This window comes from Schistocerca serialis, chromosome 5 (genome assembly GCF_023864345.2).
Source record: "Schistocerca serialis cubense isolate TAMUIC-IGC-003099 chromosome 5, iqSchSeri2.2, whole genome shotgun sequence".
Lineage (NCBI taxonomy): Eukaryota > Metazoa > Arthropoda > Insecta > Orthoptera > Acrididae > Schistocerca > Schistocerca serialis.
In genome coordinates, this window is record NC_064642.1 from 467219622 (window position 1) to 467236915 (window position 17294).

The window sequence follows — 17294 nt, forward strand, 5'->3', positions numbered from 1 at the left end:
TAGTAAAGAGCTATTTAGGAGATGCGAACTATCATTAGGTTTCGCAATACTACTGTCTGCATAAAGGTATTATGTTTAGGAGGAAAAAGGTAGGTGTTTCTGAGTGGAAGCTGTGCTTTCCCTCACAACATGTAGACTTACTTATCGACTATGTACACCTGAGGTATGGGCTCTATGGTGCAAAGAAGTGCATTGCAAAATTAAAAGAGAAATTTGTGTTTGACAAGATGTACCGCCGTGTTGCCAAGCGTCTAGCATCTCGTGTAGTGTGCCAGAAAGTCCGTGATGGTAACACCAGAATACAAGGGGATATGCATTCAGTAGAGCCAACTGAAACCCTAGAATTACTGGCTTGTGATTTGTTTGGCCCTCATCCTGCTTCGAGAGGTGGGTACACCCATGTTTTTGTTGTTGTGGATGGATTTAGTAAATATGTTAAGCTATACCCAATTAAAAGAGCAAATGCAGAAACGTTGATAGAAAAGTTGGAACAAGATTTCTTCATGAGCGTTGGCGTTCCGAAGAGTTTGCTGTCAGACAATGGGCCTCAATTTACTTCTGATAGATTTAAAGAATGTCTGGACAAGGCCGGAGTGAAACATCTGAAAATATCTGCGTGTTTCCCCCAAGGAAATATGAGTGAACGTATTATGAGAGAATTGAATAGGCTTTGCAGGACTTATTGTGCTCGGAAACACTCAAGTTGGACAGAGCACATGAAGTATTTTGAGAATGTAATTAACAACTTAAGGCATGATGCAACTGGTTTTGCGCCTTGCGAATTGACGTTTGGCCAAGAACCGCACAATGTGATTGCAAATATGGTAGAATTCCCTATTCTAACGCAAATATCCACAGACGTGAAGAAGTTAAAGGCTAGGGTAAATATAAGAAAAAGAGCATTGGAAAGGTAGAAGCGTCATGACGCAAAAGCTGTATCCACCAGTTTTGAAATAGGTCAGTTAGTCCTTGTCAAAACCGAGGAAAAATTGAAGAAAATAAATGCAGAAAGAAAGAAATTTATGTTCGTATACCAAGGACCTTTCAGGATCATAGGAAAACCACATGCCAATGCATATAGGCTAGAGTACCCTAAGAGTAAAAAGCTATTAGGTCTCAGGAACGTGATCGACCTAAAGGTAGTGAATGAATTCTGTAGGGAGGAGGTTGTTCTGTAATCACTACACAGTGTGGCAGCTGTGCAGTCCCAGCTGTGTGAGATCTTCTTTCCTTTTCAGGTCTCACTCATTCTTCATCTTTCCTATCAACCAAAGTTTCGACTCCTTCTTTGCAATAATAAAATTTTCTGTCATGGCTATCAAGCCATGAGTTCTGTAACCATTCTATCCACCGATTAGTGAAAAAAATACCTAATGTGACAAACCTAACAGTGACATAAACAATAGAGAAGTAAGACGTAATTAAGATACAAACGTATTTGAGTAACAAGTATGCATAGAACCCTGGTAATATTGCAAGTACAAAGTGTTGTTTTATTGGAAATGGTCCCACAATAATATTTAAAAAAGATATACAAGTTCGTTTATAAGCGGGATCTGAAGTGGCAATGAGACCTAGTGTAAGCATTAAACTAACCAATAAATAGTAAAAGAGAGTGCTTAGTGTTATGAAAAATAGACAGATAAGTTGTAAAAATGAACTCACCTTGTGTAGCAAGGAATGACAGTGTAATAGAATTGAGTAGTGTTTGTGGTTGAGACGTGAAGGACACGTCCCTGAAGTATTTATAAGGTTGGAGCTGGCCATTATTTTGGTGTTGGGTGTGCGGTGACACACCTACATGTATTGAGGTTATGAGTTGGAGGCGTGAATGCGACCATCGATGCCCTTATGTTAGATGAGACAGAGCAGCTCATGGTGTCCTATAGGTTTAAGGAATTTAACATTACGCTCGTCCTTAATTACTTAATGCACATTAATGGAAAGTCGAGAGAGACTACCTGTGGTTCCAGCGTCCGATCTAGTGGATATGGATTGCCACGTGAGCAAACTGATCAGCTGCAATACACTATAGATATGAAATAAATGTGCTATCAAATGGTTCAAATGGCTCTGAGCACTATGGGACTTAACATCTATGGTCATCGGTCCCCTAGAACTTAGAACTACTTAAACCTAACTAACCTAAGGACATCACACAACACCCAGTCATCACGAGGCAGAGAAAATCCCTGACCCCGCCAGGAATCGAACCCGGGTGCGGGAAGTGAGAACGCTACCGCACGACCATGAGCTGCGGACAATGTGCTATCCTATGCTTTAAATTTTAATGGAGTGAGTATTACTTAAGTTTATACACTAGCAAAGTAAGTAAGTACATAATTGCAGATGTGGAACTGACACAGCAGCAGAAGACCAATAAGTGGATTTAGTAGTCAACTAAACGTAGTGTGTTTTGAACACTCAGAACTGTACTACTACCACAAGTTACTCACATGTACAAAGAAGCTGAGAAGACAACTACTAATTAAATATACTCATACTATCTCTAAGAATAAGGTAATCGAAGATGAGTCAGCTAAGTAAATAAAATACAAATGTATCAAGAATGTACCGAGCAGTGTTCTGGCCCAGAAATAATAACTTGAGTTTAAAAAGGACTCATGATTGTATGCCTTGAGCATAAATTTTCTCTAGTACATGACTAACGGCGTTTTGAGCCATTTGTTTACCGATTTTATTACAGTTAAGTAACTGCGAGAGTAAAATTGAAAAAGTTCTGTTAACTTTGTTCCAGCAACATACTGAAAGATAAAATGTATATATATCCCCATTTCATTGTGACCCACCCTTAGATTTTAAATGAACAGAGTCTGAGGCACTCTTTTTGTTTGTTCTACAGGACAAATCAGATAATGGCAGCCTGGTAGTTGTGTGAAAGTGTGGAGTGACTTGGACACCACTCATAGTGACCCCTTCCCTTTCCCCATGTAAGTTAGAGTGGACGTGAAGGACGCACACCATAGCAACTTACCCCCCCCCCCCCCTCTACCCTTGTGAATGGAAGTGTAGAACGCCAGCCAAAGCGGCTACAACCACGTGTGGAAAAATGAAATTGTCATGATTTGTGAAATTTCCTTTTAGGTTTAGAAAAGACTGCTAAGATATAATTATCTGTTTATATATCTTGAATAACCATGTTATTTTCTTTGAATTATCTATGTTAAAAAATATTTACAGACAAATTTAATGAATTTAAGATTTTCATAATTTTACATATTTTTATGTGTTTCTCTGTCTAAGGCAATATGTACGCCAAACTGTTTCATTGATTTTTGCTTAAATTTTGAGTGATAATGTTGCTTAAGAGGCAGTGAACATCCCAGCAATTTAAATAATTGAAGTAGGTAATAAGTTTTCTTTTAATATTTCTATATGTTTACATTTCAATTTTAATTTTTCATAGGGAGTTAAGCTGTACTCTTGCTTCCCTTTTTGTAATTAATTTTTTTCATTTACATTCAAAAAAATTAAGTAGAGGGTAATGTAGGGAAACAGCCTACTCACGCTTTGTAAAATTCACATCAGTCTTTCCATTTTGTGCCAGCCAGTCTGCTGTAACTAGCTCTGACGTCATAAATGTTGCGCAATACTTTAAAAGTCAAGTAAATAACCTGAAACGTTTCTAGCATGTCAGGAGTAATACTAAATCAATATGTGTTGAATATCAGTTCAATAACTTTAACCATTTTCGAAATTTGGACGTTTTTCTGTAAAAATCATTGGCGCAACAGAAAAGAGCTAGAAACTTAAAAATTTATATTTAGATTCCTTTTGCATAATAATTTAGTAGAAACAGTATTCTGGATCTCACAAATTAAAATTTTAGTTAAAATTCACGATTTTCTGGTTTTTATCTTAAAAATTAAGAAAGCAAGGTAGATTCAGTAGGCGAGTAAATAAAGCTAGGATTTTTAAATTTAAGTAGAAGGGAGATCCGCTACAATCATAAAGATGTGAGAAGTTTCAACTGAATACCTATAAAACTATAGCGATAGCGTATCTCCAAAGGGCAAGTTCAGAGCTTGTCTACTGCATGTACTGTAATTAAATTAATTATCTCGCCCAAAATATTTGACTTAGCCACGTGAGACTTTTATTATGATTACTTACCTGTGTGCTGATTGCGCATTTAAATTGAGAGCTTCATCGGCCATCATCAAAGGAAGCTATGATTTATTCGATAACTTGAAGTGTTGCATTACTAGCCCAGCAGCTAGTCGGGAGAGCAGATTTGATCAGTCGTTCCCTTAGCCGTCCGCACCGTGGCTTAAATGTAAGAAAGCTGCGTGAAGAAGGCGGAAGGCCCCAGTTCTCTCCAGACGCTGATTAGCGCACCACCTGTGCCGGAAGTCGCGTCGCATCGGTATCGTTGATATAAACAGCCTCCTCGGATGCAATAATAAGTTACTCGGGATAGGCGTAACCATGAAATTGTTTTCGAGTGAAGTGTTAATTTTGGTATGACGTTAATGACCTATCTTTAGTTTGCGTATGTCGTATTTCACGTGCCGCCACAGGACAGACATTCTACCATTATTAGCGTGGTGTTTGATGAACATTATCATCAAATTGTGGCGAGCATTCACTTAAACATTTAATTTGAACAGTTATAGTTGCTATAGTAGACTCTGAACTGCTCTGGTAGTTGAACTGTGTGGATTCTTTTTGGTCTGTGACTTTCAGAATATAGTGAACATTTTAGAGAGAATGGTTTTTGATTATGAATCCCAGACAATCTCCTAATTCCTCAGAGCTATAAGCTGTAGCTATAAATGTATTTCGCAGATGAAGTGGGCACTAGGAATTCTAATTACAGGCTTCACGTTTTGCTAATCACTTTCTGGTTGCCAATATTGTAGTTAGATAGCCAGTGTTGAGAACGGCAAACAGCATTAAATAAATAATAGGAACATATAACAATTATACCACCCACCGCCCCACACTCTCACCTGTCATGGTAGCAGTTACAAAACAAGAATCACGCATTTCCTCGAAGAAAAAAGGCCCGATAACGGTAGATGTGGTAAATCAAACCCATACTGTGACTTTCTCGAAGTGCAATGGAGTTTCCACGACAGTGCTAGGATTTTCGGTAGCCGAAATTCTGCAGTTGACAGACCCTCGGAGCATGAAATGAGTTTCGTCGGTCCACAACACGTTACTCAACAAATGGCCATCTTTTGAAACGCCCACACCGCAAATGCCCTCCGCTTCACTAAATAGCCAGGTAACAGTTCATGATGCCGATGGATTTTGTACGGGTAGCATCGGAGGGTACGTCTAAGTGCCAACCCAATAGTAATGTATGGAATGCCGGTGCGCCGTGCGACTGTACGAGCGCTGACTTCCCTTGCATAGACGAACCCGCAACAGTCTCCATTTCTTCCTGAACTGTCTCAGCAGCATTACGCCTTTTACTCGGTTGGCCACTACGGGTTCTAACTTCGAAATCATTCTCGCCACAGCTGCATTTGTCAACGCACGTTTACCCATTCGAATCCCCTTCCTATGGCGATAAGATCGTAACTCTGAACTAGCACATTCCCCATTCTGATAATACAGCTTCACTCAAAGCCCCTTTTCAGGTAACGTCATCATGCTGCGACTGCTGGCGCATCTGATTCTCTCTCTCATTACATCTCCTTTTATACACGATTGTCATTCGCAGTCACTGACATTTTGCTGTCCAGCGCCATCTGTCGGACATTTTGTGAACTTTGTTTTGTTTTCGGTTCTAATAAAACCCCATGTCGTTCCAAGCAAGTGTGTCAATTTTCACCTCTCTATCTACATTATTCCGTGGTTTATTAAGTTTTCAAATTTATACTGACTTTTTGATCACCCGGTATATTAATGACTTGCCATTCTATATTCACGAAGATGCAAAGCTGGTACTTTTTGCCGATGATACGAGTATAGCTATCACACCCAACAGACAAGAATTAACTGGTGAAATTGTAAACGATGTTTTTCAGAAAATCATTAAGTGGATCTCTGCAAATGGGCTCCCATTGAACTTTGACAAAACACAGTATATACAGTTCCACCAGTAAATGGAATGACACCACTAAGAAATATAGACTTCGATCAGAAATCGGTAGATAAGGTAGAATATTCAAAAATTTATAGGTGTATGCATTGATGAGGGGTTGAACAGGAAAAAAACACACTGAGGATCTGCTGAAACGTTAGAGTTCAGCTACTTATGGTATCAGGGTCATTGCAAATTTTGGCGATATACATATCAGTAAATTAGCTTACCACGCCTATTTTCATTCTCTGCTTTCGTATGGCATCATATTCTGGGGTAACTCATCATTGAGTAAAAAAGTGTTCATTGCACAAAAGCGTGTAATCAGAATAATTGCTGGAGCTCATCCAAGATCATCCTGCAGACACTTATTTAAAGAGTTAGGGTTCTTCACTTTAGCCTCACAATATATATATTCATTTATGAAATTTGTTATTACCAATCCGACCGAATTCAAAAGTAATAGCAGTGTACATGGCTACAACTATAGGAGAAAGGATGATCTTCACTACTCAAGGTTAAATCTAACTTTGGCTCAGAATGGGGTAAATTATGCTGCCACAAAAGTCTTTGGCCACTTACCTAATAGCATCAAAAGTCTGACAGATAGCCATATAGCACTTAAAAGGAAATTAATAGAATTTCTTAATGGCAACTCCTTCTACTCATTAGATGAATTTTTGGATATAGTAAATGGGTAATTTCCCCAACCCCCCACAAAAATTAAAAATATTGTCATGTAGTATTTTGTATAGTGCAATATCATGTATAGACACCTTTTATTAACCTGACACGTTCAGCATCATTACGAAGTGTCGTATTCATGATCTATGGAACAAGTACTAATCTAATCTAATCTACTCGTCCTTGGGGTACACTCTATTCGTTTAGTTCAGTAAAATGTGCTATAACCACTATGTAACTTGGCCGTTAATACAATGGGTGCTGGAAGCGGAAGAGTAGACAGAATCGGGGCGGTATTGTCTTGTTTCTGCTCGGTGTCAACATTAATCAGCAACAGTTCTAACTAGCAGTGTTTTACAATTTGTGGGAAGAATATTTCATTTTCGACTATATAAAGACACTTAGGCAACTGATATCTCTGTGCATTACCTCTGCTTTCGCAGTGTGGTAAGCGCCTGTTTGTTTTGTATGCTGTCTGGCTTCTGCCAATGGCCATTATGCCAAAACGGGGTCTTTTACATCCGCTCCTAGAACGCCTCAGTGGCAATGACAAGTTACATTACACATAAAGTACAGTATTGTACTGGACAAAAGCTATGCATGCCAATCATGTTTTCGAGGAATTTTGGGTTTGATACCATTTACGTGACACAACATCTTAAGAAAATCACGGAAAACTCAGACGATTAGAACCACCGTCCTGCAGAATGCGTGTCTAGTGTGCCAGTCTAAAAAGATCTCCACAGCCCAGTAAAGAGCAATTCTAATCATGAGCGGACGTCGTCCTTGAACTTTTCAATTCATTGTCAAATATTATCAAATATACAAGAAATAATATATCTTTACTATCTAATACCTGCGGCTGTGCACCCTTGTCAATAGTTTTGTTATGGTGAGTGACTGTGAGTAAGTTAGGTATTGCTTAGGCAATAACGTCAGCTCTCCTCAGGAGACTGCCTGAAGTAGCTGTACGTTATCCAACGTGTGCATTATGCAACAAATTTTAGAATTTCTTAACATGGCTTATCTTTAATGAAGCAAAACAATATGTTGCATTCCCTACTTCACCCTCTTAGGAGACAATTTTCTTTTATTTTCTAATGTAGCCTATGTTCTTCCTCGGGGATCAAGCTATCTCCATACCAAACTTCATCGAAATCGGTTCAGCGGTTTAGTATTGGAAACGTCTCGTACAGAAGTACTTTCGCATTTTGTCAGCATGGATAAAACTCTAAATTGCAATACATTTCTTTTCGTTATCAGATTTTGATGAAGTAAAGCTGATGTCTTACCCCAAGCCACTCTCAAGTTACCTGTGTGAAACCCATAAAAATATGCCTAGTAGTTTTGGAGACTAGCGTGTTCGAAGAGACTGACTGAGAGACGCTACCATTTTACTGTTTTATTATTAGTAATGATTTAAAACTAATGTAAAAAGTATCTGTTTGAACCTCATTTTAAACAATGAAATAATTCTTTTGTAGTAAGAAACAGAAGCTTTTGTTTGAAACTATCATGTAACACATACAATTGCAAATTCCTGTTAACTGTAGGTGACAATATGTATTTTGATCTAAGGTGGCAAAGAAAAAATACTCTGCGCTACGAGACTATTTGTAATGGTCAGTTCTACAAATACGTTGTATGCACTGATATTCATATTCGATAAATTGGTACATTCTACATCCATGCGACTTTCTCGCACATACTGCCCTACGTAACACATATATCAAAAACAAAATTAAAAGATAAAAAGAAAGACACCTCATCATTTCGTTCGATGGCAATGTGCCACAGTGTAGAACGTGGGTTTTGGAGTTAAGGGAAAGGCAATCAACCTCTTGACCTGCGTCTTCTACTCGGAAAATACTGTGTGAAAAAAAATAGTTGTTTTTCTCTAGACTGGTATTTCGTGAACCGATATTGCTTCATTGTGAGAAACTTTGTTTCCTCTACGTGTGTAACAATGTTCGAGCGTCGAGTATGTTCAAGAATTCTTCAACAGCTATACTCTAACAACATTGGTTTGTTATGTTGTGCATCTGTATGTTACCGTTCTGGACTATTCCTTTTTTGACATGTGATACAAAGTGCAAGACACTTTCATTGCCGTTATCAGGCTATAGACTTCTGTGCTACAGAGTTTTCATTCAGTACAGGATTATCACCCATTTCTAGAAATCAATGATCTGCGATTCTACTAAAAAACATATTACACGTTGCCGAGTGCGACGGGAACTATTGCATCTTTCGTTTGTGTGGTGCCACGCTTTCCACGTTTTGTTGGCGTGGCTGCGGTTTCTGCGCCCTTTTGCAGCCAAGACGGATGCGAAGCTTTAGAGTACAACATCGAACTGGATTCCCCAACATTTTCTCCTCGCTTCCTCGTACCTACCCTTACCGCGTTGCAGAAATAGGACCAGTCCCACACCGTGTCGTGCGAAGGTCAACGCCGTGTTCCTGGACACCACTTTCCTTCCTCACCAGCACTATATGGGGTGTTTCAAAAAGTACTTCACAACTTTAAAAATTCACATAAATTTGTTAGAAGACGATATAGAGCTAGGTGTAGTGTTATCAAGTTTTTTGACCTTCGACTAAAGATGTATGTGGTTTCCGTTGGTTACCCTGCACACATCCCATCGGAAGTCAATTCTTCCCAATCTCGCTGTAGCATTGCAGATGTAACTTGCTCAGTGGCGGCGTAAATTCTTGCTCTAAATTCAGGTAGAGAAGCCGGGGCACAGAAGGTACAAACACGGTATCCTTTATGAACCCCATAAAAAAAAATGAGTGGTGACAGGTCTGGCGAACGGGGCGGCGATTCAATTGGAGCATCACGGCCTATCCATTAACCTGGGAAGCGGTCACTGAAAAAATCTCGTACATCAGCCAGGTAGTGGGGTGGTGCACCATCTTGCATGAAGTAAACATTTCGTTCTTGGTCATCCTCATCAATCTGTGGTATCAAAAATTGTTGTAACATATCCAGGTACACTATCAAGTTGATGATTCTCTCACGGAGCATCCCGTTTCTACAAAACAATTATGCCACTCATAAAATGTAGGCCGACTAGGAGGATCTTTAGCGTACTTGGTACGGAAATTACGCTGAACTGTTGTCGTTGACTTCGATTATTCAAAACAAAACAAACAGCTAGCACGCTCAGGTCCAGTGAAGGGTGCCATCTTTAACCCAATTGCCACTATCGCTGCTTAGGGTGCTATTCGGCTCTATCGAATTAAGCGAAACAAAACTTGATGTATTTCTCTTCAAACCGACACTAAAATTACCTCTGTAGGTACTATGAATTAATTTATATGAATTTTCAAAGTTGTAAAGTACTTTTTGAAACACCCTGTACAATCAAAACTATAGTACACTCGGCCAGTATCTTCCACGATCCCAGAAACATACCTTAGAGCAGATATTACATTTTGTTCACGCACATACAAAACCTGAGGCGGCTTTCTGAAGGTATATTCAGTTTCAGACGGTAGAGCCGCTGAAATAGTCTCTGAAGAATATGGACATGTTATTATGCAGATGTGTCCATCTACTATTTGGTAAAGAAAATATTATTTTCTGTGATACAGGTGAGGCAGAAAACTGAGATTTCAAGATCGACAACAGGTCTTTTCCCAGAAGTTGATACCCTCTCTGTTTCAACGGGACTATACAGCGCAATATCGAGCAGTACAGTTACAAATTCTGCAGTTCAGTTAACATGGCTGTATAGAAAAATGTGAAACTGGGGACACAAGAAACATCTTGGTCCATTCCGACGCTGTTACGTCACTTCTACAGGCCAGGTTGAGTGAAGTTTAGGCCTTCGCCCACGCGCATGTAGTCTAGTGCTGAGCATTGGTTACATTTATCACGAAAAGCTTATAATATCCATCTTCGTAAACACATTCATATAGCTTAAATTAATCCAGTCAAAATAGCAAAGAAAGAAAATCTGAAAATCATACAAAGCACTTAGAAAATGAAGTTTAAGTACCAAACGATTTCTTGTAGATATCAAAGGTGTAAAAGTGTTTTTTTTTCCTAAGTTTATATCCTGCTCCACCGCCTTTGAAGAAATTAAATTCTATTCTTGTTATTATCGCTGATATGCAACATGATTTTCGCTCCTACTCAGAAACTTATTTTTAGAGTTTTAAATTTTTGCGTAAGATAAAATTGTTGACGTAAAGTAAAAATATTTTAATGAAAATTTTCTAATCTTAAGAAATATTTCTTAACTTGTTGGAAACACTAGATTTACTCACATGAGTTCCAGAAGATTAACTAAGAAAGTGACCTCCATAATAATCTTGATAACATTGGTACCAAGCACTCTCCGCTACGGGACATTCATACGAAGCACCCCCTCCCACCTAACACTGGTAGGAAGCATCCTCTACCAGCAACATTTCACTGAGCACCATACGCCACGCAACATAGGTGGGACATTTTGTGTATACTAATTCGATGTTGTTAGCTTTTAAATATCAAAGCAATTTACCTGCAGAAATATATTGGGTGTATTACCAATTTTTGAATTGAATTGGTGGTAGACTTAAGGATTAAATGACGAGAAAGGAGAGGAGAAAACGGCAAAAAAGCACTTTACAGAATATAGCGTGAGAAGAAGGTATTTTTGGAGAGAGAAACGAGGGGGTATACGGGAATATGGAAGACAAAAAAGGAAAAGAAAGAGTCTGAGTGTTAAAAATGCCAGATTACAAGTCCACAGATCTTGGGTTCGGTCCTGGTCAAACCTAAGATTTTTGTCTGCCACTTACCGCTTCTTTCATCTTTGGCTGTGTTTATTGCTGTGAAAAATGCCGTGGTTTGGAATTCACTTTAAACTGTAGGTCGGAGGCAGGCAACGACATACACCCTCCAACAGGACCATGCCTCGTAAAACACTGTGATGTCCAAAACAATCTTCAGATTGATAACGATCATTGATGAAAAACTTTTTATTGTATATACAGGGTGATTCCTATGAACGTTTAAAAACCTCTTAAGTGACATAGATAACGCTGAGACAAGACGCATGTGGCCGCAGATGTCAGGAAATACCCCAAAAGTGGATGACAAATGTAGAACATGTGACGTCAGCAGATGACGTACCTCTCACACGTGCTAGGCTCCATGTGTCTCATATTAATTTACTTTTCTCCGCGTCATATGCGTCGTTTCGGGGGTTTTTAAACGTTAATGTGAAACACCCCCCTTATAATGACAATGGTGCGTGGTTTTTATATGTCTTTTAATTTACCAAACCAGTGTCGAGCACTTGTTCGTCGTCGGTGGTACTATGTTTCACTGTTAAGTGTTCATAGAATCATTTCCTATCTTCTATTTGATTATAAAAGCGGAAAAGTTTGCTTTCAAACATCAGTGACGTATTTTGTTGTCAGTCTCTTGAGATACTATTAATTGTAAACCTGCAGCCCGACACATCTTCAGACTCAGCGAATCAGTCGTACCGAAATATGCAATTTCTAGACTCTTGCTCCCGATTTGCAACTGCACACGTTATACAGCAGGAGTTAGCGCAGCAACAAGCGTTATCCGCCGTCAGCAACTGATACACAGAAGATGTGTAGGGCGTACCTCCCGGCGCCACTATATAGGGTAATTCTACACTCATGCTCATAAATTAAGGATAATGCTGATATATGGGGAAACAACGCTCTTGTGGACGGTCTGCGGATTTAAATCACCTCGGGGTATGACCATGTGGTGCATTTGACCTGCGGTCGTCGCACGGTGGCAGAGGTATGTTGGTGCATGTCAGAGTACGGTGCAGCGAGTAGGTGTGCAGACTTCTTCAGACGTGCTAATGGCGACTGTGTTGAAAATGGCCCAAAGAACACACACTGATGACGTTATGAGGGGTAGAATACCAGGGTGACTAGAGGCTGGTCAAACACAGCAGGTCGTAGCACAGGACCTTCGTGTGCCACAAAGTGTGATCTCAAGATTATGGCAACGATTCCAGCAGATAGGAAACGTGTTTAGGCGCTACAGTAAGGGACGTCCACAGTGCACAACACCGCAAGAAGACCGATATCTCACCATCAATGCCCGCAGACGGCCAAGGAGTACTGCAGGTAGCCTTGCTCGGGACCTTACTGCAGCCAGGAGCAGTTGTCTCCAGACACACAGTCTATAGACGACTGAACAGACATGGTTTATTCGCTCGGAGACCCGCAAGGTGCATTCCACTGACCCCTCTTCACAGGAGAGCCCGCAAAGCCTGGTGTCAAGAACACAGTACATGGGCATTGGAACAGTGGTCCCAGGTTATGTTCACGGACGGGTCCAGGTATAGTCTGAACAGTGATTCTCGCCGGGTTTTCATTTGGCGTGAACGAGGAACCAGATACCAACCCCTTAATGTCCTTGAAAGGGACCTGTATGGAGGTCGTGGTTTGATGCTGTGGGGTGGGATTATGATTGGTGCACGTGCACCCCTGCATGTCTTTGACAGAGAAACTGTAACAGGTCAAGTATATCGGGACGTCATTTTGCACCAGTATGTCCGCCTTTTCAGGGGTGCACTGGGTCACACCTTCCTCCTGATGGATGATAACGCACGGCGCCACCGAGCTGCCATCGTGGAGGAGTACCTTGAAACAGAAGATATCAGCGAATGGAGTGGCACCACATTCTGCAATTATCCTTAATTTATGAGCATGAGTATAATTAGCGTTTAAAAGCCTCCGAAGCGACTTAGTCGACGCTCAGACATGTAATGTTAGATAAGATACATGGGGTCGCAAATGACAGGAAATATCACAAAAGTGCGTGACAAATGTTGAACATGTGACGTCAAAAGATGACGTAACTCGCCGCACTTGCAGCGGTTGAGCATATCGGTCTGCCGCACCTGGTCATCCCAACCCAAGACTTGCAGAAAGTATTCTTTTCATTGCCTGAGACAATTGCGTTTTTACATTGAGGTATTAATTTATTTACCGGTCTCGTGGTCTCCGCTGGTTTACCGAAAAATACAGCACAACAAAAAGCTACCGTGTTGTGTCACAAGTAAATGAGTATTAGCGTCCGGACTGCTTCATTACCACTAACTGAACTGCGTTTTCTTTACTACATAATGTCTGTGAACAAGAAAAGAAGGGAGAAAGTAAAGGAACACAAGATAAGAACAGCTTTTGCTTGGTACGGCAAGGACAATTATGTAACATCTACGTTTACAACAGATCACATTTACAGCAGATGTTCGAAATTTGCACCTTCTGCTTGAATGGAATTATTGAGTAGCTCAATCACCCCTTCGCACATGCGCTTGAGAATACCCTCCGTATTTTGGTTGTGATGTCACATATTCAAGATTTGTCATCCAGTTTTGGGGTATTTCGCGACATTTGCAGCCCCGTATGTCTTATATTAAATTTCTTTCCTGAGCGTCATCTACATCAACAGCCGTTTGTGCGTGTTTTGACAGACCGACCTACGAACTAACTTTGTCGGGATGTCACGCAAGTCGGACCACACGACAGCCGAAGCCTCCCACCACTTCACCTAACGAACTATGCCGTGTGTAGTGCTGTCGTGCCAACCACCCGAATAAACTTCATCTTTTGTCACTGTGCGCGGTATTCAATGCTGCTACCGAGTGCGAAGCAGACGAAACTGTGACAGAGTTTCTGAAGAAATTTAATAACTGGAGACGTTTGTGGCAAACGTCATGCGAAAACTGTAGCAATATAGATACAAGAAATGAAGCAATTTTTTTTCTCATTTAATGAATTCATAATGGTTTCGTGTGGCATATGGCGAGAATAAATGTCAGACCACCTTTTGCATTTCTGTTTTAGGTTTTATTGCCGATGCTTGTCGGAAACAAAATCTAAAACCCGACATATCGACATTTAATGGACGTTAATTCAATAAACACCCTTGCTTCATTCGTGTGTTACAGCAGGCAAAGTCTATATCCAATCCCAGTGCTACGAAGAGCAAAATGCGCTAATTTTCCATTTCTAACTGTTGCCAAATGCCACAAGACGATGTGCGCTGGCACCATGTTTACTTTTTCTTGTTCGAATGTGAAATGAATTTCTCTAACTTAAGGTTTATCCTTTAGGCTACGTATACAAATAAATTAATAACGTTTACGTGAACATCTTTTGTTTTATCTATCTTCCTTTACCACGATGTGTTTCTTCAGTCAATGAAAAACCACACTGCAGGTTTCAGGAATCATTTTAGTAGATAATTGTGGGAATGCAACATCACTGAATCCTCTTATCTTCTGCTATTAAACAGAAATCGTAATGTAGCTAGCAACCTCTCCTTGCAGCTTACAGTCTCTCTCACGACTGTACTGTTTATCGTTAAGAATGGTTTGATGATGCTCAGCAGCGCCGAAATGCATGTTTCATCCATTGTTAGATAATTACGAAAATCATTGGCTTCCAGCTCCTTAACCCTTCAAGACCTGAATTTTTTCTGGAGGAAGGAAAATTTTTCTTTATTTAGCTATGCTCTTAGGTGATTTTTTAATGATTTTTATGCAAGATTAAACAAAAATACATACCCGTTTTCAAAACATACTTTGTGTATTTGGCTTAATTTTATGGAGTGAAATAACTAATTAAGAAATATTCTCTATTGTGACCCGCCAGGTTAGCCGAGATCGCTAATGCGCTGCTTCCTGGATTCAGGTAAGCGCGCCGGCCCCGAATCGAATCCGCTTAGCACATTAACGACGAGGGCCGGTGTGCCGGCCAGCCTCGCTTTAGTTTTTAGGAGGTTTTCCACATCCCACTGGGTAAATACTGAGCTGGTCCCCATGTCCCCCCTCAGTTACACGACTCTCAGACATTTCAAAACGTTCGCCCTATTTGATGGCTTACACTAGACGCAGACAGCTGGGGATACACTACCTCCATCCCAGGGGGTACAGGGTGGCGACAGGAAGGACATCCGACCCTCCTCTGACACGAACATTGCCACATACATAGTAACATGGCCGACCCCGCGTTGAAGTGGGACAAGGGCCCAAGAAAATGATGATGAAATATTGTCTATTGTGATAAATAATAAATCGATCATTCAATAGTCATCCTGCAAAATAATAATAACAATATTAAATTATACAGTGGAATATAGTGAACCAACCGCTTTCATGTTCTCTGGTGGTTATGAGTTGCTGTGCATTGCTATATTGACTTGCTGATATTTTCATAGTGATGCTCAACAGTTGGCAGCACTTGCACATGATGAAAAAGTTAAATATTCACAAATGTATACCTGAGGTTTCTATGGGGAAAAATACTTCTGTTGAAATTATGTCACAGTAAAAGTTAAGATACACAATTGTAGCCAGAGGCACTGAAAGGGTTAATAATATAACATAGATAAATTTCATTCATTGCATTAGCCACTTACGTGCCCACAGCTTTCTCTCAGCCTGTTTTTTGTTTGACCTTGTTACCTCTAATATAGCCAGGGGAAACCACCCGTTTTTGTTTCTGTGTAAAACCAAGCGGGATTTCATAAAATATAAACAATGAATTTAAGATTAACAAGTCACAACAATAGCGGCTGCGGCACTGTAATCGCTGAGTGCAGCGGACGGGACGTGTGTAGGCTGGCATGAAATTGGTCGGGAGGTCTATCGGACGAAGGGTTGGTATGTGTGTAGGGGTCTTCAATAAGAATCACGCTCCACATCAGCAGGTGGCGCCTTACCTGGCGGGAATCGCGGAGGGCGCCTCAGCTGCCCCCAGAGCCACACGACCAGGGCGACTGAGGCGAGCAGCAGGGGCAGCACCAGAGAAAGCATGTCGTCTCTTCCCATCGCCCGACGAGCACTGGACTGACGCCGCGTCCAGCGACCGACAGCCAGTAAGCCCAGAGCCGCCGTGGCGGGCGCGGCAGGGAGGGGAGTGGAGCTCAGCTCACCCAATCCCGCTGCTGCACGGCTTGCCGACACTTCCGGGCGCACTCTTCCACGCTAGCGAGGACAGATGGCTCTTTCCCTCGTGTTATCCATATCTGTCAGCTCCAAAACAACGCCTAGTTTGCATGTCACTCTGACCACTTCCAATACAGGTGGAAAACTTCCATTTACGCACTTTCTGCCTTACAGTTTCTACTTCCATTTCTACATCTACGTTTATACACCGCAAGTACAAGACGCGAGCGTGTTTCAGTCGAATCTGCTTACTGTTATCAAACCTTACTCTCCCTCTATAACCCTCCCCCCCCCCCCACCCCTCCCTTCCCATTTCCTTCTACTGCCAAACTGAGGATTCCTTAATGCCTCAGAATGTCTCCTATTAACCATTCCTTCTTTTAGTCATACATGTACATCTACATTAAGGGTTGGACGTTTTGGTCTGTTCTGTCACCCTCAAAATTGTTCGTGACATCTCTTTATTGGTCTTCCTAAAGATCTTTTGCTTCTTATTTTGTATTGTTTTATTGTTTTAGTGATACTTCCATCTGGAATACTGTCTATATATTCTTCCCATCTGAACTGATATTCTTTAATTATGTTAATTATGTTTTGCATGTTCAGATTCA

General features: G+C 40.7%; 1 protein-coding gene across 1 annotated transcript in view; it reads right to left on the reverse strand.

Annotated features, from left to right (window-relative positions):
• The window catches only part of LOC126482001 (methyl farnesoate epoxidase-like), a 332140-nt gene extending 315561 nt beyond the window's left edge, over positions 1-16579 (reverse strand). Inside the window, exon 1 of the mRNA XM_050105967.1 lies at positions 16458-16579. Within this exon, the coding sequence (XP_049961924.1) occupies positions 16458-16566 (109 nt within the window). The 5' untranslated portion in view covers positions 16567-16579. The remainder of the gene's footprint in view (positions 1-16457) is intronic.
• Positions 16580-17294: the final 715 nt, after the last annotated feature.